The 24,777-nt window shown below is 34.5% G+C and overlaps 2 protein-coding genes and 1 non-coding gene across 15 annotated transcripts in view; 2 read left to right on the forward strand and 1 right to left on the reverse strand.

The window, feature by feature from the left end:
• Window positions 1–24,777, forward strand: part of LOC123559918 (nascent polypeptide-associated complex subunit alpha-like) — a 193,863-nt gene that overhangs the window by 53,680 nt on the left and 115,406 nt on the right. The gene's annotated exons all lie outside the window — the stretch shown is intronic.
• LOC123559920 (equilibrative nucleobase transporter 1-like) overlaps window positions 1–24,777 on the reverse strand; it is a 97,435-nt gene that overhangs the window by 42,264 nt on the left and 30,394 nt on the right. For 8 of the 13 annotated variants that reach the window (XM_053552108.1, XM_053552113.1, XM_053552111.1 and 5 more), the window contains 4 exons: window positions 24,615–24,716; window positions 20,954–21,140; window positions 19,821–19,941; window positions 18,641–19,273 (listed from right to left, as the gene is read on the reverse strand). In XM_053552108.1, the coding sequence (XP_053408083.1) occupies window positions 19,130–19,273; window positions 19,821–19,941; window positions 20,954–21,140; window positions 24,615–24,716 (554 nt within the window). In that variant the 3' untranslated portion in view covers window positions 18,641–19,129. Of the gene's footprint in view, window positions 1–18,640; window positions 19,274–19,820; window positions 19,942–20,953; window positions 21,141–22,995; window positions 23,392–23,621; window positions 23,694–24,273; window positions 24,326–24,614; window positions 24,717–24,777 lie in introns of those variants that run through there. The other 5 variants (XR_008372557.1, XR_008372556.1, XM_053552114.1 and 2 more) reach the window with 5 other exon arrangements.
• Trnaa-ugc (transfer RNA alanine (anticodon UGC)) lies at window positions 23,507–23,579 on the forward strand. Its single transcript has one exon. It is a non-coding gene; the product is annotated as a tRNA-Ala (tRNA).

The raw sequence follows: 24,777 nt of genomic DNA on the forward strand, positions 1-24,777 counted from the left end.
AATAATTGCCATAAATTCTAATAATTGCCATAAATTCTAATAATATATTTTAAGTCAGTCTTCAGCACAGGTTAACGCAAAATCATCCAACATTCCTATTTCAGAATGAGTTCCTGCACATGTATTGTTATCTTTCTACTGCAGATGAAAATTAACTGATGCTAAAAATTTTCACTGGGGGGTGGGGGTGGGGGGCGGGGGAGTCACATGATATACCTTATGTGGCCGTTAAGGTGACGGATAATTAAAGGATGTCCTTTAATTGCCGTTTCCTATGTATTGTGCTGATTACTTTTAGTTAATTGCCGTTTCATTCTTCTTCTTTAATTGACAGAACTACTCAAGTTTTTGAGAACTTAATTCTTAGCAACCTTTTGACACGTTTAGTAAAGTTAGCGGTATTTGGGCGACTAGTAAATATTTGAGGTGCTCTGGCATGTATTTGACAATTATTGGCAATTACACAACATGATTCGCAAGTAGTACTTTCTTTTCCACAATTTTGTTTCATGTCTTTAATTTTTCATTTAGAAAGAAAGTTCGGCATTTGTAGCGTAGTACTCTTCAAATAGGAGGTTTCGGGGGATTCTTTTATTTCCGTTTATAAATAATTGGGATTCTTTAATAGATTTTATTTTTATTGAAAATCGAACTTTACTGAGTAGAAATTGTACACCAATCAAATTCATCAAAATGTTCGTTAGCCAAAGGGCATCACTCGGGGTGTTGAATTCTTCATGTGAGGAAGTCATCCAGATGGCTTACAGAGGTCGGTTGTTCTACCCAGGTGCCAGCTCATGATGAAATAATGCACGGAAGGGCACCTGGGGTCTTCCTCCACCATCAAAGCTGGAAATCCGCCACATGACCTATAATCGTGTCTGTGCGACGTTAAACCCAACAAAAACAAACAAACAAAAAATAACATAATATTACCCAATGCACCTAGTTACGAGTGCGTCTTCTTACATAAATCAGGACACGTCTGGTGAAATCAGGAAACGGATGATAAATGATACATGTGATCTTGCACGGCCGAGAGGCATGTTTTTGTATATGAATATGTTTATATTCCATGTTAAAAATAATGTCAGGAGCGTAGGTGGTATACTTTCGGACTGTATTTCAAAATTTGGTGAAAGTTAATAAGCTGTATTTCCATGAAATTATAGAAAATTATACTTGTGATTTCGTAATTGAAAAATAAAATTAGAAATTAAAATTAACATTTGAACTTTGAGAAAGTGTCAATAATTGGTCTTCTCTTGTTACGTTACACATAGCTTATTAGAGAATAGATGAAAGTGTGGTCATTACCTATAAGAAAGTAGATGGAAGTGTGGTCATAACTGATCAGAAAGTAGATTGAAATGTGCTAATCGGGGGAAATACGTACTAAGTCAACGCCTGATTACCTGTAGATTTGTGGCGTGAACGGTCAATCCAGCGATACCAATACAGCATAAGCCGGGTAGAAGTAGCCATGGTATTTCTGTAAACGAGTAGAAAAATAAAATTACGATCTATGATATATTATAACCCGACTGAAAACGTCTAGGCACTTTATCAAGCCAGAAAACATTTTTAAAGAAGCTTAGTTCGACAAGATGTTTAAAGGTGACATATATGTACAGAGACGCAGCTTGCAGTCTGTTTCATGTATGTCTTGTCACTTCCTTAATTGCTGTAGTTCTTTTCCAATTATGCGTGTATAAAGTACTTAAAACTGTGAACTTGTTGCTGTCTTCACGCATCATGGTGAAACATATTTGTGCTCTACAAAAATACGTACAACTTTGAATATGCTACAATATAATACAAAATTACGTAAAATGTATATTAATTTGCTTCATTTTTCCAAATAAACTGTCACAAAATGTAAGTTTAACTTTGTTCAAATAATAACGAATGCCAGTGAAACTGAAATACTATTTCTTACAGGTTTTCCTCAACAAATGTTATCAAAATGTATATCTATAGTGATTAATTCCTATGTCGCCTGTATCAACTTGATATACATTCCAATAAATTTTTTAAAAAGCACTATATTTCATCTTCGTCTTTTGTTTTCTTTCTAAAAGATATATGACTTTGGTTAAAAGGATTTTAAACAATTGGTAGGGAAAAGTTGAAAGGGATGAAAGGGTTATGGTGGTATTTGTCGCAGGCAAAATCGAGACAAAAATTATGTAAAGGTGAAGATGGTCCATGACAAACTAAAAGAACATCAAATATTAAAATATCAATCAGTTACATGCAGGGTGTTGAAATATGAGTGATAGTTATTCTTACATGAAGGTGCACATAAAAAAAAGCAGTATATTGAAAACCACCTCCCTCAAAGTCATTCATTTCACATGATAGTATGTCATTTATTAAACTAGTACATCGTGTTTGGGAAATTTTACCAATCAACTACAGCTGGTCATAATCATGAGATGCATTTACTGACAAATAGACTTTTGGCATAAGAAAAGATCAGACATACAAAATACTTAATAACTACCTTATTTATTTCATTGTCTTTGAATTTTTAACGCAGATTGTAAGATGCATATGCATTTATTTTAATCTCTGTGTGGATAATAACGTTTTAAAAGACGAGAGTACTCTAGTCAGCTGGGCTTTAAGGATAATAATTTAAAAGATACAGTCTACGTGAAATGAGTGGCTACATATTAAGGTAGTTCTGTACGTTTGATAAACCGGAAGTGATGGCATTTATCCGGAGAAGCATGGATACTGTATATGGAATTGAAATAATGGCAAGCCGTGAGTATTTTTATTACATTTCTGAAATACAGCAATAGTATAAGAAAGGAAAGTATTTTACCTGGACTTGTGACCGCCAAACATAGCGTTCCAATCAAGTAAATGAAGCTGTTTAAAGAGAACAAATAAAAATCTGTCTATTAATAGTGTTCAAATGCAATAGCGAAATGCCGAATTACCACTGTTATACAAAATACAAGATTTGTTTTCTACTCTACAATCAGTTTAATATAATTCTACATTCTTTCAAACCCTTAATATGTTTTATGTATTGTACGGTTTTCACCTGTTGTGCAATTAGCAGTCGTCGCACACAGTTTTATTCAGATTATTTGTTTAACTATAAAATGTATTTCAAAAATTCTGAATAATTACTATTACCTTCGTTCTGTTTTGTCCCCGAAGACCGTCATACAAAGCTCAAATATGACAGCTCTATTTCTTTGCAGCACTGGGCGGGATTCTATGAAGGTACAGACTTAAAGAGTCCCTAGCCCTTTGAACATCTCTTGTCTTTATTATATAGCATATACTTTTAACAAGGGTATCATTCACTTATCAAAGTTAGTTTCAATTTCTTCTTAGAATTTCTTGATAAAATCGGACTTTAGCCTCACATCTTATTTAAACTTTTCAAATCTCGTATTTAAGATGGAATGTCATAGATCAGCCTACAAAGAAGTGTATGAACCGCTTGTTATTTTTTTTTATCTGTTTAAACGCAGTATAACTCGTATTAACATGTATATATATATGAAATTAAATTTTAGCAGTAAATTTAATAGTAAACTATTAACGAATTTTATTAAATATTTTACCAAAGAGTACGTAAAACCTATAGAAGACACGTTTTCCATTATGTTTAAACCCCAAGAAACTGAAATTGATACTTGTTCAGAAACTATTTTTAAAGTGTGACACTTCAAGATAACCTTTGTCCTAATCGTTAACTTTCTAGCCTTCAGTAAATTCGAACATTTCTTTTCACTGTAATACATGATAGAGAGAGCAATTTATAAGAATTCTTTTCATTCACATTAAATTGAATTAAATTTAAAGCTTGGATATCTAAAGCCAATAAAGTTGATAATCGATGAGCCAGTCACCTTCGAATGTCTTGAATAGACGTTATACTAGTATACAACAGTTGGGATTTTTTTTTTTTCACTTGCTATATCGGATTTTACTGCAAAATCACTGAGTGGCATTATATCTGATAAAGCCTAACCAGATGATATTGCACAGCAGACATATTATGTATCAACAGGTTCTATATAACAGTGCTATTAAAATGTATCTTATATTGATGCCTGGTAAGCTCATTTAAATTTGGTATCATTTGAAAGTGTATTGTCTACTGGAAAAGAAAGTATAAATTACATGACATATATTATTGAATGTTTATTTTTCTACTTTTATTGCCATCAGCGATACTTCAACAGAAATCCAGTTATTACAATGTAAGATGTATCATTTCGCAAGCAAACAAACATGACTAATGATTCTTGCCTATTATTTATGGCCATCTTATTTGCTAATTCTTGTTCAGCAGACATAACCGTTTCAAATGATACAAAAAAAACATGGGGTCACCAGGCATCGAAATGAACACATTACAAAGCAGTAGCTAAACGTTTCAACTGAAATCTTTTTATTTACTTTACATATGTGTTCACTATTACATATAATTGATTAGAAGTAGTGCGCCAAGTTTATAAATGTATTATTATTTTTGTCCAGCATGAAACGTACCTTCTGCCATTGTCAACAGCTAACTCTTTTTTTTTTTCGCTGAAAAAGAACGCTGAAAGTGCTGATGTCGACGTTTCAAACTCAAATAATCCGTGACAGCACTTGGGCTATTATATACTATATATATCTATATAGTCGTAACTTTCTTTACAACTCTTCTTCTTAATTATCTAACTAATAAGGGACTGAATTATGCAGTTAAATCGCAACAGAAAAAATGCATTAATGTATAGACTTAAGGTTGATTATTGCGGAGGAATGTAATGTGCCTATTTATTTAGTTATTTATTAAGTTGATCAACTTAAATGTATATTTATTGTGTTTGTTGTTTGTTAAATACCGTGTACTCTTTTCTTGGAAATGACATATATGTCCTAGGGCCGGGTGATTATAGGTAAATGTATATATTTTATAATTTGTGCCATTTGTATGAACATCACATGTCACTTAAATAAATAAATTTCTTATCTTATCTAACGCAAGAAAACTAGAGATATTTAACGCCGAAAAAATAATTTTCAATTGTAAAAATGGGCTTGTGTCTAACACAAGCAGTAGTATCGAGACATGTTAAAGTAGAACTTGGTTAATATATTTAACAATTTAATTTTTTATTTTCGATATTTTTTTGTAAATAACGACGATATTTTTACCATATTTTTTCCACCATACGTCCGATACTTCTGCCAGTCAATGAATAGAAAATATAAATATCATGCCTGATTTCTCAGCCTTTATCTCAGTTATACTCACAAAAATATTGCGCGTGTGTTTCTCGTGCCAATGTGCCTGATCAAGTAACCAATGCCTGCGAAAGACAAGTACATGAAGCTGACTGCTATTGAAAACCAGAGATTTAGCTTAGAATCCTGTGCCGGACATCCTCCGTTTGCCGTTCCGTTCTCCGTAATTGTCCGGAACGTCCACGAGCTGATATTGTTACTAGCGATCATGACGTCGTAAGATTTGTTATCAAATGAATTGTTAGACAATGTCAAATAAGGAAATTGACTGGGAGATAAGTAATCAGGGTTGTTGCCAATGTCATTCTCCGTGCAATAGTCGGAATAAAATCCTTCCTCTTTGAGAATAAACACTAGAGATCCTCATCCAAATATTACACCGCCAAACAGTAGAACTTCCATAAAGGCCCATACTGTGCAAAGTACAGGATATTTTTGACCGTCGCTGTCCCGTCATCAGTATTTTATTACTTTTTTTAAAGTGAACATATTTGAAAGTGACAAGTGCTCAAAACTTATTGACCTAGGATTTGTGCAAGATATTATATTAATAACCGAAGGTAGTAAATCGTTGCAACACTTTTGAAATAATACAAAATTTACATTCTTCTAGCAATATCTTACTTTTGTTTTCACCCACTTTATCATTTTCCAGTGTCATATATACATTCTATGTCAAACTTTGTGGAAATGTACATGCTGAACAATTTTACACAAGCTGTGGGCGAGTAGCTTAAAAAGATGAATGCTTAAATTAAAAAACAAGAGGGCCAAGATGGCCCTAGGTCTCTCTAGACTGAGAAACACACCATAACAGTGTAAACATTTTTGACCTAGTGATTTCATGGAAACAAATATTCTGACCAATTTTCATTAAGATTTGACCAAAAATGTAGTCTCTTAAGTGTAAACAAGTATTTTCTTCAATTTGACCTAGTGACCTAGCTTTTGACTACAGATGACCAATATTCTAACCTGACCTAGATTTTATCAAGGCAATCATTCTGATTAAATTTTATGAATATCTAGTGTAAAATGCAGCCCTTATTGTGTACAGGTTTTCTTTTATTTAATTTGACCAAGTGACCTAGTTTTTTAACCTAGATGACCAATATTCAAAATTCGCCTAGATTTTATGCAGACAAACATTTTGATCAAATTTCATAAAGATCCAGTGTAAAATGCAGCCCCTATTGCATACACAAGGTTTTTCTTTGATTCGACCCAATGACCTAGTTTTTGACCCCAGATGACCCATAGTCAAACTTGAACTAGATTTCATCAAGGCAATCATTCTTGCCGAAATTCCTGAAGATAAATTGAAAATAATGCAGCCTCTATCGCATACACAAGGTTTCTTTTATTTGACCTAGTGGCCTAATTTTTAAACTCAGATGACTCATTTTCAAACTTGGCTTAAATTTTATTAAGGTTATCATTCTGACAAAATTTCATGAAGATCAGTTGAAAAATACAGCCTCTAACGCATACGCAAGGTTTTTGTTTGATTTGACCTAGTGACCTAGTTTTTGATCCCAGATACCCATTTTCAATCTTGACCTAGATTTTATCAAGGTAATTATTCTGACAAAATTTCATGAAGATCAATTGAAAAATACAGCCTCTACCGCATATACAAGCCAGACGACAGACGACAGACAGCGATCACAATAATTGCTCAGGTGAGCTAATAACAAGCAAATTCGATGAATTGGTATCCCCCGCCGAATGGAATTGTGTTGAGAAATGGCAAAGACATAAAATCATAATTATATCCGGCAAAAAGTTAAGGATGTTACTAAGAAGCAAATAATTTCATTACATTTAAACTTAAAATAACAGAAGTCGTTAAGAGAGCACAATCAAGTAAGAAATCATGAACATGGGTGATGACTGGGTGGGGGTTTACAACTTCACATGTAGATAAATATTCACCGCGTTAGGGTAAAAAGAACTTCACATGTTGATAATAAATACTGATGGAAAATAAGAAATGAAAAAATATTGGCGGGTGGTGATGGTGGGGGTTAATAATCGGGGTGTTGTGGGTGACTGGGTGGAGGGGCGGGGAATGGTATAGCTTTGCATGCTGATATATATTCATGGAAGGTTTAAGATTAAAAAGAAAAAAGAGAAAAAATATGGGGGTGGGAGAGGGGGAGACGAACGGACGGATGGATGGAAAGACGGATGGACGGACGACGCCAAACCTATATCCATCCGCCTTTGAAACTTACAAAATAACAGAAAATATTATTGAACATTACCTTTTTTTGGAAATATGACTGTTTTGCAAGTAACAGACGTTTTATTTATCAGTAAACTAGTGCATTTTCCATTGCTTGAATGTTTGACAGAAAAATACCCGAAATATGGCATCTTTTCTCTTCGCGCAAACGTTTTAAATTTGAACAGTCCAATTTACATTTCTAATCATAATGTACTTAAACAGCTACCTTACTTGTAGCTTTCAAACTGCCCATGAATCATGTGTATGAAATATGGATAGGCATACAGACCATACATACCTCCTAATGTACTAGTACGCAAACGTTATCAATTTGGCTGAATTTTGCAAAATATGATAGGCTGAGCCGCTCTCAATATTTATTTGATCTACTCCAAATAACATTCCAAAACAAGTTTAAAAATATGCAGTCTATTTTTGTGCATGTTGTCATCTATGGAAAAAACGCTTTCAGTTTTGAAATAGTGATATCCCCGTTAGTGTTATCTACGAGGGACGTTCAATAAATAATGTTACTCCGTGTGTAGTTCCGTAACTGGTGTTTATTTTTGAATGCGGTTTTCAGCACGTTATAGAGCAATTTATTGGGAACAAAATGCCATATGAATGGAAAAAAATCGGTAGATTCAAAGTAAAGATATAATCATTTGAGTGAGGTGTATTCAAGATACTGGACCATAGCAAAAATTATTATAACTTAGCTTTGTACTGGGCACCCAGGGTCACAGAAAAATGAATTACTTGTAAAATCACAAAATTTCATCATTCTTCTACGTGATACATCAAATTGTGATGAGTTTGAGTTTGTTTTTTTTTAACTACTAACTGCGTTTTTCATTTTACAAAACAGCTAAAATATTTAAACTCGAGGTTGATTCCATCTGGAATGAGTCTCAAGAGTGATTAATCAAAGTTGTAAGAACTTGTTTCGCAATCCAGAATTAAGAAATTAGTATCAACTTAAAATACTTAGTACAGAATTTCTTTTCAACGATGAACATCACGCCTGACAAAATTGAAGAGGCTTATTGTACTCAGCTTATCATTTTTCGAGTAAAAATATATACACACACCATTTAATACTGTTATAATTTTTTATTTATTTTTTTTCAAATGTTTATAGTAGAGATTATGATTTGTTTCAACTGTTTAAACTGAAAATTGAACTATAGTTCTAGTTCTTGAATAGATGAATCAAGGAATTGCATATTACAATCTCAACATTTTGGACATAAAATGGTCCAGTATACCCGAGTATACCTCACTCAAATGTTTATAATTTTACTTTGAATCTACCGATTTTTATCAATCTTACGGCATTTTGTTTCAAATAAATTGCTCAATAATGTGCCGAAAACCGCATTTAAAAATAACCACCGGTAACGGAACTACATACGCAGTAACATTATTCATTGAACGCCCCTCGTACTTGTGTGTTTTGACGAGTTACCACATTGAAGCAGAAGTTGAAGTGTGGAACAAGATTAAGCTGTGTCCCATGGTGGATAAATTGAATGAGTTGAATGAGGAATTAGATCTTCAACTGTCCAAATGTAAAACGTTTGCTCAAACAGAAAAAGCGCAATATTTTCCAGTGTTTTTCTGTGAATCATCCAGCGATGGAGAATGCACCACTGGCAATTTCAAAATTTAAAAATTTGTGAATAGATGTCAGTAAAAAGATCTCAACAGTATTTGATGAAATATCAGTGAGAGATTTCGTTTGGGTATGACCTTTCACCAACATTTTCTGAAAACCCTTCAGAAAGCCTGTTTGGTATCCTAAATGGACTTGGTATGAATTTTGAATCATAATAAAGAAAATGTCCAATTACCCATATTTCTAAAGAAAAAAAAAAAGATAAAAAAAAGGGTAAGGATAGATTTCCCAGAAGCACTGAGCACTCCGAACACAGCTATAGAGCCACGCATTTGCAAAGTAGGCCCACAACAAAATGAAGCTGTAACGAAAAAAATTACATAGACGGGTTGCTTCAAAAATCCAACAAGTACATTTAATATTTATACAAAATACGGAAAATGGAGAAGGGGTGAAGGAAGGGATAGGGGAACTAAGTCATAAATCTGCTGAAATCTGAAAACCTTTCTTTCGTGTGACCAACATCTTAGACTAGCTCCTAGACATTGATATATAATTTTGTAATTTTTATTGTTAAAGTTATTAATATAGCATATAGCCAGTCTATATCCTAGCTCCAATATCATATAATAATATAAGAATCAGTTCTCTTAGAAAATCTGTAAAATAGACTGACATTTGTCACCATTTCATAAAATAAAAGAAAATTTACAAAAGTCTGAATTGTTGTGATAAATTCTTTATTACTAGTCTAGTTGCTAGTCTGCATGATACATGTACTGTATTATAGGAATTTATCAGCAGTGCAACGGTTTTTTGGGGTTCTTTATGCGCAATTTCGCTGTTGTCCTAACGCCATAAAGTTGCTAACTTGTAACCCTAAGTGTGTTTTCTTCACCAGATGACTAATGCTTCATTTTCTTTGTTTTCTTTCTATTTTCTACATAAAATACACTTTAACCATTTTGATGTGGGGATGAATGTTAAAACTAAAAATTCTAAAAAAAATCCTGATTTTTGATTACTTCGAAACAATTATACACATATTACATTTTCCAAGTTACATTTACTAGTAAAATGTTGTATCTTAAATATGTTCAATAATAAATAACAATCTCTGTTTCTCATTTCCAAATGACCCCAATAAATTGGTAAGGAGAACTTGTCATTAAGTGGGATAGCTAATTGGGCTAAAATTGATAGAGTTTTCAGTATTTAACAGCTTACATGGATATTCTAAGCCCATATTTGCCAACTTTCACCAGACTGTATTGTTTAGCCATCAGAAAAAAAATGTGCTATTTTAAAGGCTGAAATTTACTTATAAAAGGGTTACAATAGAACTATATTTAAAAAAAAAAACATAACCATACAGCCTGGGAGCTAGGCTACACCAAAGTACACATTAAATCATTAATTTACCGACTACCGAGCTTAATCCTTCACATTCAATTGTGGATCAATTGATGTACCACTAGCTGCGCGTATACAGCAACTGTCACTGCACTCCTCGCTTTCGCATAGATACGCAGCTTATTCTTCTACATCTACTACCTAACAAGTATGATTATAAATAGACAGGAACATACAGGGTTCCAATAAATGTTTATCACAAAAATGAAGCAGTGTACACAATATTTGATGTATTTAGTTAAGTTTAAGACATACTTTATTTAAGAAATGAAATATTTTTTCGGTGTTCATGCTATAGGATCGGGAAATCCATTAATCGCGCTAGCGATTCATGTTTAAATTTGCCGATCCCATTCTGTCGTTCATTTCGCAAGACCACTGAAAAAAGTTTCATTTCTTATATTTACATTACATTTCCTTTCCATTTGTAAACAAAATTGAATCATACGTTGCACACATTTTCTTGCATATCACATTAAAATCGGCTTCCCGGCCATTCTGTTCTGTAGACGGAACAACTGCGACGACATCTAAGGAACGTTCTCCCTGACTATACGCGGACGTCGCCAAAGCAGCGGCCTGTTATCACTAAGCAGCTTTGACGTATCTTTCACGCCTTTACTTTTGCTGTTCATATGAAATGAACATCTTAATTTTCAATGAAAAAGGAATAGGGCGAACGTAAATATTAAGCTCTATTTTTATTTATTAATTTATTACTAGTTCAAAAATATTGAAATAATGTGACTATCATATCTTAACTTGTTACATCATACACCGAATTTAGCGGAAACAACAAATTAGAAAAAAACAAATTTAATCTTGAGAGATGATTTGAATTGAGCGCATTTTGAATAGGATAGCAACAACATGGGAATATAGCTTTTGTGGATATGTAAGGAAGCGTCCTGGTGCCAGCAGAGATATTTAAATTTGTCTTACATAGGACTTAGTATCTCCTACGTAGGACATAGTATCTCCTACGTAGTACTTAGTATATCCTACGTAGTACTTAATATCTCCTACGTATGACATAGTATCTCCTACGTAGTACTTAGTATCTCCTACGTAGTACTTAATATCTCCTACGTATGACATAGTATCTCCTACGTAGGAGTTAGTATCTCCTACATAGGACATAGTGTCACCTACGTAGTACTTAATATCTCCTACGTAGGAGATACTAAGTCCTTCGTAGGAGATACTAAGTCCTTCGTAGGAGATACTATGTCCTTCGTAGGAGATACTAAGTCCTTCGTAGGAGATACTTTGTCCTACGTAGGAGATACTAAGTCCTTCGTAGGAGATACTATGTCCTACGTAGGAGATACTAAGTCCTACGTAGGAGATCCTATGTCCTAAGTAGAACTTAAAATATCCTATGTAGGAGGTAGTAAGTCGTACGTAGGAGATAGTAAGTCGTACGTCGTACGTAAGACAAATTTAAATCTCTCTACTGGCACCAGGACGCTTCCATAGATGTCTGTTATTTCTGCAAGAAACTTTCACAGTTCTTAATTAAACAGGTACGAGGTTGGGTATTGTATAATCACCCCTTGGATATGGTGCCTGCTTTTTAATTTTGTCTTTTGACAGTTCCTGTGATACGCAGGCTCCATAACCTCAGATCCCCTTCCAAAATTCCAGTTTGTTTAGTTCTGCCCATTGTTTTCTCGTTTGGGGCAAACCCTTTACTTTATCTGGGGACCAAACGCCGCTCTTCATGGAATTTCACGCCTCAACACGTGTATCATTGAAGGTTCCATGTTCACCGCCGTTTGAATACATCTGCGGATGTCTCTAAATTGCTTTTTGTACTTTTAGCATGTGTAAATGTTGAGTTTTGCTCAACCCGGGGCTAGAGGGCGTGGACGGTAGCATGCATTTACACTACCGTCCATGAACAGGCTCAATCAAACCGAGCCTGCAACATTTTCGTTTTTGTCGTGTTGAGCGACCTGTGAAGTTTCCACTTTTCTCTATTAATTATTATCAATAGCTAATTGCATTGTTTTTTTGTTTTGTTTTTTTTTTTGTTGTTGTTGTTGAAAAAGTACTGTTACATGAATAAGAGCGCAAATACGGCAAGTTCCTGGAGGGCTTGGATGATCACAGTTTGACAAAGATGTTACTAAATATCCGGGTGCGAGGATTAAAGGCAGTATACTGACAAGTTTGTGATATACAAGACACAAAGTTCAACTCCAATTACATTTTAATCTACACTAAGTCATGCTGTAATGAATAGATACTGCAATTGTTTCAAAACAATAAGACCTCTTTCTCTCACATATTTGTGTTTTCTTTATCTCAAAAATCTTAAAAAAGGGCTATAAAAACAAGAAAACAACCCCTTTTATACTGCGAAATACTGAAAGTTATTCCTTAAATATGGAATACTATTGTATAGGAAAACCATTTTCAATAATTAATTCAAATATGTATTTTAATTTGTGAAATTTTACCAGATATTTCTCCTCTTCAACTTGATGTGAAACTATTTATTCTAACTGAATATCTTCTTGCTTCCAATTTTCTTTTAAAAGTATCGCCATCACTTATATTGAACATAATACAGTGAAAATCACTAAACGTTTCAATTTCGTATACTTTAGAGGCAAATATTTCAAATTGTCAGAAATATGACAACTTTTAGCACATATGTAGGAGTTCTTGACTTTATGAACAATACGATATCATATTTAAAATTGGAATAAGGTAAACGTTTTTTTTTGTCTTTGCTTCCATCTAACGTCAAAGTGTATAAAGAAACTCAAAACTATTGGATTTCTGTAACCTTAACAGTGTTAATTTTCAAAACTACATATACCAACAATCAACGATTCAATGTAGATTATATATAGAACAGAGCTTTGATTTTCACCCTGCTGTTTAATTAAAGAATTGCAACTGTGGGGTTTGAGAACAATACGAATCAACATAATTTAAATTAGTTCCGACTGAAAGTGAACATTTCTGAAATATTGAAACATTTGACGACACGAAAAAAAACGTGAATAAGAACCAGATTCTTGTAAAATATTATCTTATTTTAAATTTAGGCGAACCGCTCGCTGGGAGTGAATATTTATTTAGATAAAAGATAAAACATGAATTTCACAGCTGCACAAAGCAGGTGATGAGCAATATGGTGTCTATTTTAGAAATTAAATCCAAGCTTGAAAAAAACATTTATAATAGTATGCTCTCCATAAGTTTACACAGTGCGGTCATTGATCTTAGTACACGTCGGCACGGTTTTGTTCGTGGGAAAGCATGATATTGCATAATAAGCAGAGACAGATATTTGGATGACATGCTATTTTTTATGCATATCGTTGTTAATACAAGGCCAAGTCGTGATTTTGACACTATTACAGACCAACCACGACCTAGTGACATACCTTTTTCTCTTGCATGAACTTCGTGCTTATCATTCTGATAATACTGGTATAATACAGCTATTGTACAAGAAAACAAAATTTAGGTCCTCCCTGAATTAGTGTGTTCTCACAAATTCATCTGCAAACTTATTGTCATTCTTTATTGAGTATAGTTTTAAAAACTTAGAACAATAACTATATTACACTGTAGAGACAAATGTGGTATAAAATAACTTTAATACATCAAGTACTGTACAAGTTTATGCACTTATAGATTGTTTAAAACATCTGTTAAACATGAATACTATTTGGATAAAATACCACTTAAACTATGAATACCGTTTACAAAGTTAAGACTATCATCGCACCAACTACATATTTAAATATGTCGTTATGGTAATGATAGAGTTGAACAAAATCAACGATAATGTATGATATGAACTCTGGTGATCTTGAAGACGAGTACCATTTTATTTGTATATGTTCAGCGTATGACCAAATCCGTAGACGTTATATTAGTAGACATTACCTTTATAGACCAAGTGTTGCAAAATTTCTAGAACTATTAGTATTGCAGTCTATAAAGTATGAAGTTGTATTTAAACTATGTAAGTTTATAAACGAAGCCTTTGCAATTAGAAAAGGTATAATAAATAATCATAATTAGACCTGTATTTACTGCCAACTTTCCCGAACCATCATTTACATACCCTACTGTTATCATTACAAAACATAACAGCATGTAACCTTAGGATTATATTGTATTGTTGTGCCTTTTCATATGATGATATATGTGATTATACCACTGTCAATTTGTAACTAGCCCCGCCCGCTTAGCTCTGTAGGGAGAGCGTTGGTCTACGGATCGCGGGGTCACGAGTTCGATCCCTGGACCCTGTATGTTCTCCGTGGCGATTTGATAAAAGACATTGTGTCTGAAATCATAAGTCCTCCACCTCTAATAATTCATGTGGGGAAGTTGGCAGTTACTTGCGGAGAACAGGTTTGTACTGGTACAGAATCCAGGAACACTGGTTAGGTTAACTGCCCGCCGTTACATTACTGAAATACTGTTGAAAAACGGCGTTAAACCCAAAACAAACAAACAAAATTTTATATACAAAAAAATACGGCAAAAACTCTTTCTTTATTTTCAAGTTTGTATTATAATTATCTCTCCTGTGATATATAATTTGTCAAGTTTATTTAAGAAATAATATATCTCATTTAGTGATTTGTCGCTGAATAAATCATTGTTTGGAATTCAGATGGGAAGGAATTATATCACGAGGACGCAGCCCGAGTGATATAATAATACGCATCTGAACGACAAACAATGATTTTATTCAAGAGCAAATCACTAAATGAGATATATTATTTCGATTCTAACACTTTACCAAGGATTTTAAAATACATCCTTGACGACATTCATTAAATATTTGCCCGTTTTCAATTGGTTTCTTTTCCAGCGCGCCGCTATGCCGTTTGACGCTATGACGTAATAATTGTAACGTCAGAAAAATGAATTGTTGTATAATAATTCACTGTTTTTAGCCTTCTTTGTTTAATAGGAAAATGAATCGGATCGTGTTAGAATTCGACGGAGGCAAACGATTTATGAACGCAAAACACGTAAAACTGACGCCGAGGTTCGAGGTTCACCCAAAATTTTGCATTAAGACGACCATATTTCAGAAACTGCCAGATAGTGTTTTTAATAAATTTGAACAAGCGTGCAAAATTTCAATCGTTATCGATTCCGTAAAAGAATAATGGCGGTCGCCGTTTTAGATTTCGCTCTATTTGTTGTGGCGCTTCCCCTACCCCCAGTAAAAACAAGAGGACCATGAAGGCCCAGTATCGCTCAATTGACCTATTGACCTAAAGATCATCAAGATAGTTTCATTAGGATATGGTCATAAATGTGGCCTCTAAAGTGTTAACTAACTTTTCCTTTGATCTGACCTGGTGACCTAGTTTTTGACCCCATATGACTCAGATTCGAACTTGACCTAAAGATCATCAAGATTAACATTCTGACTAAGTTTCATGAAGATACAGTCATAAATGTGGACTCTAGAGTGTTAACAAGCTTTTCCTTTGATTTGACTCGGTGACCTAGTTTTGGACCCCACATGAACCAGATTCGAACTTGACCTAAAGATCATTAAGATTAATATTCTGACTAAAATTCGTGAAGATACAGTCATAAATGTGGCCTCTAGAGTGTTAACAAGCTTTTCCTTTGATTTGACCCAGTGATCTAGATTTTGATCCCACCTAACCCAGATTTGAACGTGACCTATAGATCATCTGACCAAGATTCATTAAGATATGGTCATAAATGTGGCTCTCTAGAGTGTTAACTAGCTTTTCCTTAGATTTGACCTTATGACCTAGTTTTTGACATGACCCAGATTCAAACTGGACTTTAAGATCATCATGAGTAACATTCTGACTAATTTTTATGAAGATACAGTCATAAATGTGGCATCTACAGTGTTTTTCCTTTGATTTGACCTGGTGACCTAGTTTTTAACCTCAGATGACCCAGTATCAAACTCATCTAAGATTTTATTGAGGGTAACATTCTGGCCAAGTTTCATTAAGATTGGGTCAAAATTGTGACCTCTAGAGTGTTAACAAGCTTTTCCTTTGATTTGACCCGTTGACCTAGTTTTGACCCCAGATGACCCAATATCGAACTCATCCAAGATTTTATTAAGGGTAACATTCTGACCAAGTTTCATTAAGATTGGGCCAAAATTGTGACCTCTAGAGTGTTAACAAGCTTTTCCTTTCATTTGACCTGGTGACCTAGTTTTTGATCCCAGATGACCCAATATCGAACTCGTCCAAGATTTTTATGAGGGTAACATTCTGACCGAGTTTCATTAAGATTGGGCCAAGATTGTGATCTCCAGAGTGTTAACAGTCAAATTGTTGACGACGGACGACGGACGACTGACGACGGACGGACGACGACGGACAACGGACACAGGGCGATCACAAAAGCTCACCTTGAGCACTTCGTGCTCAGGTGAGCTAATAACGACGTTTTTATACTTATTTCGTAAATTTCCATTAATTTAGATTCAGTTTTTTGTTTCTGTTGGCGGATAAGATGGAATAACATCACTATAATGATAAAATGAAGACGTTATTTCATGACATTCTTATTAATATGAGATAGTGAATTTGAGACAAGTCCAAACCGTACAAAAATATTGTTACAATATAAAAAAGCAAATGTAAGCTTCGAACCATTCAAAACGTTATTTCATGACATTCTTATTCGTATGAGATAATGAATTCGAGACAAGTCCAAACCGTACAAAAATATTGTTACATTATAAAAATGCAAATGTAAGCTTCGAACCATTCAAAACGTTATTTTATGACATTCTTATTCGTATGAGATAATGAATTTGAGACAAGTCCAAACCGTACAAAAATATTGTTACAATACAAAAAAGCAAATGTAAGCTTCGAACAATCACAATGCTCTGTTTCCTTCCACTCATTCATTGCAAGTTATTGATTTAACTTTGTTCATGAAGATATTTTGCATAAAACAGGAATGCTACCGATTGTTTACAATGTATTTACATACTGCTAAATATTTAATTAAACCATTGTTAATACTGGAGGACGGATTGTCTTGAAATGTATTGATTCTGTCAGATCCGAGATCAGCAATGTCCCTTTTCTGTTGGGAGTGCTAAACTAGTAAATGTCTTTTCCGGTTGTTTGTTTACAACAGTGTAACCATTTCCTTGCCTCTATGTTCATTGTGAATTTAATGACTAAATATGAACAATGCAGACTATCATTATCAGACTGCACAGATGTGCATGTAGACACATACACAAAATTACAAAACAATCATACATTTTGTAATAACTATTGGGCAAATATACATCAAACTATTATAACATAGGGAACAGAACTGAAACACATTTTTAAGGTCACTAATTAAAGCAGGGACGATCAGACTTTTAAGAAATACACATTTAACTGATTACCGTGTTGCAAATCAAAATAGACTGTAATAGCTAAGTCATTTGAGCATGCTTTTTTTTATTTTGATCTAGAACAGGAATAACTTTTACAGATTTAACGAGAGCGAAGTAATATTGTATTCGGCAATGTAATAGATTCCTTTCTCAATAAATTTCCAAGTATCATAAATCATTGGAAAAGTCTTTTACTTCTTTTGATTAACCAAAGCATCTATCAAAGTTTTATTATTCTATTTCACTTTTTTGTGGTATTTAAAAATAACAAATATCCGAGCTTTTACTTCCCCTTAATTCTGAATTTTTAGTACAGCTAATTTATTTGTGAATTCCACTGATGTAAAATCTTCAATGCAAAATCCGTCATCCAGCGATAAGAACACTGTCTCGTATATAAAGCATGATTGGTTTATTGGTCAGCGGACACATCGTCTGTTCCAGTTTATACTACACGAATCCTCTGCATTCAATTAAAGCGCGCAGTGAAGCGTGGTGATTTCAGTTGTTCTATGTGACGCCATTTGAGAACTATTTTCTTTCGGCGGATGTGAAATCTATGGTGGTTATCAAAAAATCGATTAAGCCGAAATTCGTATATGTATTATTGTGGTTCCACTGGACGGTATTGACTTCGACAATCCGTCCAAAAACGACATAATACTGTGAGGTATTTATGGTGAAGACATTTTCTAGTAAACAAAGACAAAAATAATGATTTATTAAGATTTATTATTATGAGTCATTAATATGCATGAAACAAAAATGCATACAGATAAAAGGGACAAAAGTCACGATTCCCATGTCAAACTACAACATAAACATTACTGTGCCATGTATTAAATAATAAACTTACATGCATAATGAATTAAACAGAGACAAACATAAGCTTTGTCATTTTGCTTTAAAAGTGCACACACTTAACTACACGAAACAATAAAAGACGAGCAGTGAATAGAATGATAAAGTGTCGTATTCACAAACAAATAGCTTCAATATTACATGATACAAAAATGAACGTTTGTGCTGAGATATGTCACATTTCATAAAGCGGTCATGTTTTGCATCCTCAACAATCTCTACTTCTTCCTTCCAAATGTAGCCGTTTATTAAATATAGTCTTCTTTAAAAACATCCCCGGTATATAACTATTCGCTTCTCTTTGGCCCGCAATCTTCTATACTGAACAGCGATTGGTTGTTCACGCCGTTCCCGGTACGACAATCGTATACGCGTGTCTATAAACTTTGCAACTGCGTTCACCTTTGTCCCGACGACCTTTTATATACAGGAGTATTGGATGTATCACTGTGGACACTTCGAGGACAAGCAGAAAATGATTTACCTGAAAATGTAAAACGGTAAAAATACACTTTCTTGTCAATAAAATGCTTTAAAAAATGATATCATATGTAAACTTAAAATCGTAACATTAGTGCGAAAACGTATACATGTATCTATTTCTTCACTTTAAAGCGACTAACTCACACATTGTGATTTGTGATTTTTAAAATAATTTATCACCGAAAGGCAAAATACCGCCATTGTTTCATATATTCACATGAAACATAATGGTTGACCAGTTTATAGTTTCCAGTATTACGGGGACATTTGAGTTTTTGCAGTTTTGATTTTCATGAACTCATAAAATAAAACCGTTGCAACGCTTTATTTATTTGTAAGCATTGATAAATATAGAACGAGACGCGACTGAGTGGAACATTTTGTAAGTTGACTGTAGAATTGATGCATATGTTCACTCACTCACATACGAAAAGATCACAAGTACGGTTGATAAGTGATGCTTTTCCATCAATAGCATTTGATACACTCATAATTCACTCTTTGACGACTGTTTGATTACAACAAAACACCAAAGCTACCAGACTTACATTCATATAAGATCCATCGTAGCCGTCATACCACTGGAACAATGGGTACTGTGCAAGACCGGCTATTCCCGCTGATAACTCAATAAAGCCAAATAACACACCAAAATAGTCAATTGGAAACCTGTCAATATCAAAATGAAAACGTTATTTAAGAAAGATTTGAATTTCAAAGTGTTTTTCATTTGCGCGCAAATTTTGGTTCATAAAAGAGAATTAAACACAGCCCCTTTAGTGCTCAATATACGGATATGTTACAAATTTCAGATTCAGTCAAACCGAGTGTGTTGTTAATTTGCTAGATCGTATTCTATTCTTCAAAATTATCTCCATATAAACGCACAACAGAAGCGTGATATGGCAGCCAAAACATATATTCCCGTACTTGGTCTCAATATCCCTAATTTTTTTCAGTTACTCTGGGATCAGGGAATCCATTTAATAATAAGCAAATGGTTTGTGGGTTACCTCTAATTAACTGCTCAATCAAACGAATTCTGCTATCATATTATTTGGCTGTGTTAGCTTCATCTTATATATTTCATTTGTACAATTTCTACTGACTATCCCTATAAATCAAAGTTCTGATCTTACACTGCAGCTAAACACAAAATTAACGTTCACAAACACGTATACGAGGGTGCTGCAAGGTTCTGTCACTAATGGACTTCCGTAGTTTTTAGGTAGTTTTAAAACTCCTCATTGCACTTGAATGGTGTGTCTATCCGTTTATTTCGTGCAAACTGCTTTTCAAATGACCGAGTTATTTCAAATTTAAATACATGCAGTACACTGGCCAATTTACTTGTAATATTTATTCACCTGACCTTAGTCATTGTGACTTTGTTATTTCCAAGGCTTAAGAAAATGCTTTATGGAAAGAAAGAAATATATGTCCTCTTGGCAGCGCCATTTATCAGGGTCTCCAACAGATACCAAAAGAAGACTATTTATCTTTCTTTCGCGATTGGGTAAAAAGGTTATGAAAATGTGTTTCGGTAAACGGGGAATACTTTGAGAATTAATTTTGATAAATCGTAGCACTTGAGAAATCCAAACCCATTAACAGAACTTTTCGCAGGACTCTCGTACACTGCACTTGTACAGGACCCTGGTACACTGTACTTGATACGTACGCATCGCCAATAAAAGCCACGGCCACGGTAAACAACGACGTCCGGAATAAGGTGAACAGTACAAATGCAAAATACGGGGCGACTTCGTGTTTTATATAGCAGATTATTGTAGTGCCTATAGAGTAGAAGATGACCAAACACATTGGTAGCACCACAGGAAAGTAAACTCGTTTGATTTCACCAGCATCTGAAAAGTAAACAATAAATATATATAATATTAACAAAGAGTTCACAAACACGTATACGAGGGTGCTGCAAGGTTCTGTCACTAATGGACTTCCGTAGTTTTTAGAGTTGTGCCAAAATTCCATTACGCGGATGCCAAAAAGATGACTTTCGAAAAAAATATAAGCAAAGCATACTTTCTGATAAAAACAATCAATACTCGTATTTAATTTGCGAATTCTGTAAAACCAATTTCGTATTAGACATTTCTAACGTAAACGTAAATCGGAAACGGATTACTGAATCCGTAAATGTTATTTGCAAATAATGGTGTAAGGGAGATACTATTGCATTACTATTGGATGGAATTGTCTCCCATAGACCACAAATTAACCTAAACTTTTATGGATTCAGTATTCCGTTAGAAAGGTCTATTAAGCCACGTTCACGTGTTGTGTTTAATTAAACCTACAAGTACCTTATATCACACCATAAACTAAAAGGACTGTTGCAAGCAATAAACGTTCCCTATCATTACCGGTAGTTGTTTGAAAGTTACATTAGACAACTGTACAGCACCCGAAGTAACAAAATAACAGGACGCGTATATTCTCCATATTCTCATCTATGAATGTAGCAAGTTTCATGCAAAAATACCTTTGTTTCTACAGGATCCATTTTTCTGTCATATTTTGTGATTTAATTTCATTTGCTGCTAAAGATTCTCTCCATGTTGCCACCTATCTATTTAGTATGTTTCGAAAAACCTATTTTGCAATTTTACATTTACTGCCGGATCCTACTTTTTAACTTTTTTGCCATTTTTTACTATTTTGTATAATAATAAATTAATAAATTCCATATTTCCATCTATCAAGATACCAAGTTTCATGAAAACGCTTGTATTGTTAATGTTATCGTAGGATCCCACTTTGTGTGACTCATGTCATGGACAGACTGACTGATGGATTGCGTGGGTGATCACAAGTCCCTTCTGATTGTGCACCGGTATAACATTAACAAAATGTAACATCAAATACATTTTTGAACGTAGCCGTTTGAGACGACAAACAAGAAGTGCAGAAGTACGATATTTTTCTCCCACGGGGATTTGTGCTCATCCGCAGGAGGTCCCACCGGGATTGATCTCAAACACGGGGATTTTCAGTCTTTCAAACTGGAAAATTGCGTATTAAATCAAACCCCTGACTATAAGTCAAAGGATTACCACTTTCAAATACAGAAGTGTTTTCTATAACTTTGTATAGTGGACGCAACTTGACCCCGATGGTTGACCTTTGTATTATAATACATAATGAGGCACAACCTATTATTGAAAAGGAGTGTAGGTAAAACACGAGCTGCACGAGAAAAGGAAATATGAATTAATGTAAATATAAATTAGTGTATTTGAAAGTTTTAACTGATCAAATGTAAGTATATATACTTTGATACTGCAATGTACCCAAACTAATTCCTAATAAATATACACGGCTACCCAAAGCACCCTTGATTTCTATAATGAAATAATCGATATGAATAATCAGCCTAAGGTCAACCATCGCGGTCAAGTTGCGACTACTATAGCAGTGTGTATATAATGTATATAATTAGTCTACGATACCGATTGTCCTATTAGCTCAGTTGGTAGAGCATCTGACTTGCAAGCAGAAGGTCGCAGGTTCGAGTCCTGTATCGGGCTGCACATTTTTCCGCTCCTATTTCATTGGTGCCGTGAGTGTGGTGACTAGCCTTGGAATCCTAGAGCTAGGGGGAAGCAATGGCTGGGTTAGTCAAAAAAATCTGAGTTTGTCTTTAAAAAAAGGAGGGAGGAATGTAGCAGTGTGTATATAATGTATATAATTAGTCTACGATACCGATTGTCCGATTAGCTCAGTTGGTAGAGCATCTGACTTGCAAGCAGAAGGTCGCAGGATCGAGTCCTGTATCGGGCTGCACATTTTTCCGCTCCTATTACATTGGTGCCGTGAGTGTGGTGACTAGCCTTGGAATCCTAGAGCTAGGGGGAAGCAATGGCTGGGTTAGTCAAAAGAATCTGAGTTTGTCTTTAAAAAAAGGAGGGAGGAATGTAGCAGTGTGTATATAATGTATATAATTAGTCTATGATATCGATTGTCCGATTAGCTCAGTTGGTAGAGCATCTGACTTGCAAGCAGAAGGTCGCAGGTTCGAGTCCTGTATCGGGCTGCACATTTTTCCGCTCCTATTACATTGGTGCCGTGAGTGTGGTGACTAGCCTTGGAATCCTAGAGCTAGGGGGAAGCAATGGCTGGGTTAGTCAAAAGAATCTGAGTTTGTCTTTAAAAAAAGGAGGGAGGAATGTAGCAGTGTGTATATAATGTATATAATTAGTCTACGATATCGATTGTCCGATTAGCTCAGTTGGTAGAGCATCTGTCTTGCAAGCAGAAGGTCGCAGGTTCGAGTCCTGTATCGGGCTGCACATTTTTTCGCTCCTATAACAACTTAAACGTAGTTTTACCAGTGCGTTCTTCACAAAACCAGAAATTCTCACAACATCAGCTTATATGGCCATACTGATTCAAGGACATTCCTGAAATCGCAACGTAACTCTTAACAGAAAAACAATCTTATATACCACACATTTTAAACAGGTATATTACACATTTCTAAAACATTCATATGATATTGTATTTCAGTTATTTCTATCAGTTGCATAATTATCAGGTGGGAATAATGACCTAAGAACATTATAAACAGGCAGACAATTACAAAACAAATGGGCTATTTATAAGCGTGTCAAAATTAGTATATTGATATTTTTATATCTCAGTACTATCTAAATTTAACATGTTTCCTATTAGGATGTTTGGGGCCTCTGTGAGCGAGTGGTTAAAGTCGCTGACTTCAAATCAATTGCCCATCATCAATGTGGGTTCGAGCCTCACTCGAGCCTCACTCGAGGCGTTGAATTCTTTACGTGAGGAAGCCATCCAGCTGGCTTACGAAGGTCGGTGGTTCTTCCCAGGTGCCCGCTCTTGATGAAATAATGCATGGAGGGACACCTGGGGTCTTCCTCCACCATTAAAGCTGGTAATTCGCCATATTACCTATAATTGTATCGGTGCGACGTCAAACCCAACAAAATAAACAAATATAATTATTATGTTTACCTGATACTTGTTAATGCATTGCGTGAAATGATTCGAACAGAATTGTAGACAACTGCAAAACAAGTTAAAAACCTAAACGAAACGAAACCTCTTATGCAAAGTAAATGTCATTTTATTCCGCTTCAAGCAATGCTACAGATCTAAGCTGCATGTAACAATGTTTGTAATCTGTACTAGTGATTATCTGACACAATCGTTTTATCAAATGTCAGCGCTGTTTTATGTAAAATGTCTCTACAAATGTTTATACAGCCTAGTTTCCGAATTATTAGATTTTCTAGCACTCGAATATACATGTACTCATATAAAATATACACAATTAAACTGATTTGTATACTTACTGACGTATCTTTTACGTTGATAATCATATACAAAGCCACACAGCAACGCAGAACCAACTGCCCCCATTGTCATGTATGAGAATATAGCAAGCATTTCTCCAACTGAAACAAAATAAAATAAACTGAAGACAAAACATTTCACAGAAGACAAAGTACTTTTAAG

This window comes from Mercenaria mercenaria, chromosome 10, assembly GCF_021730395.1.
Source record: "Mercenaria mercenaria strain notata chromosome 10, MADL_Memer_1, whole genome shotgun sequence".
Taxonomy (NCBI): Eukaryota; Metazoa; Mollusca; class Bivalvia; order Venerida; family Veneridae; genus Mercenaria; species Mercenaria mercenaria.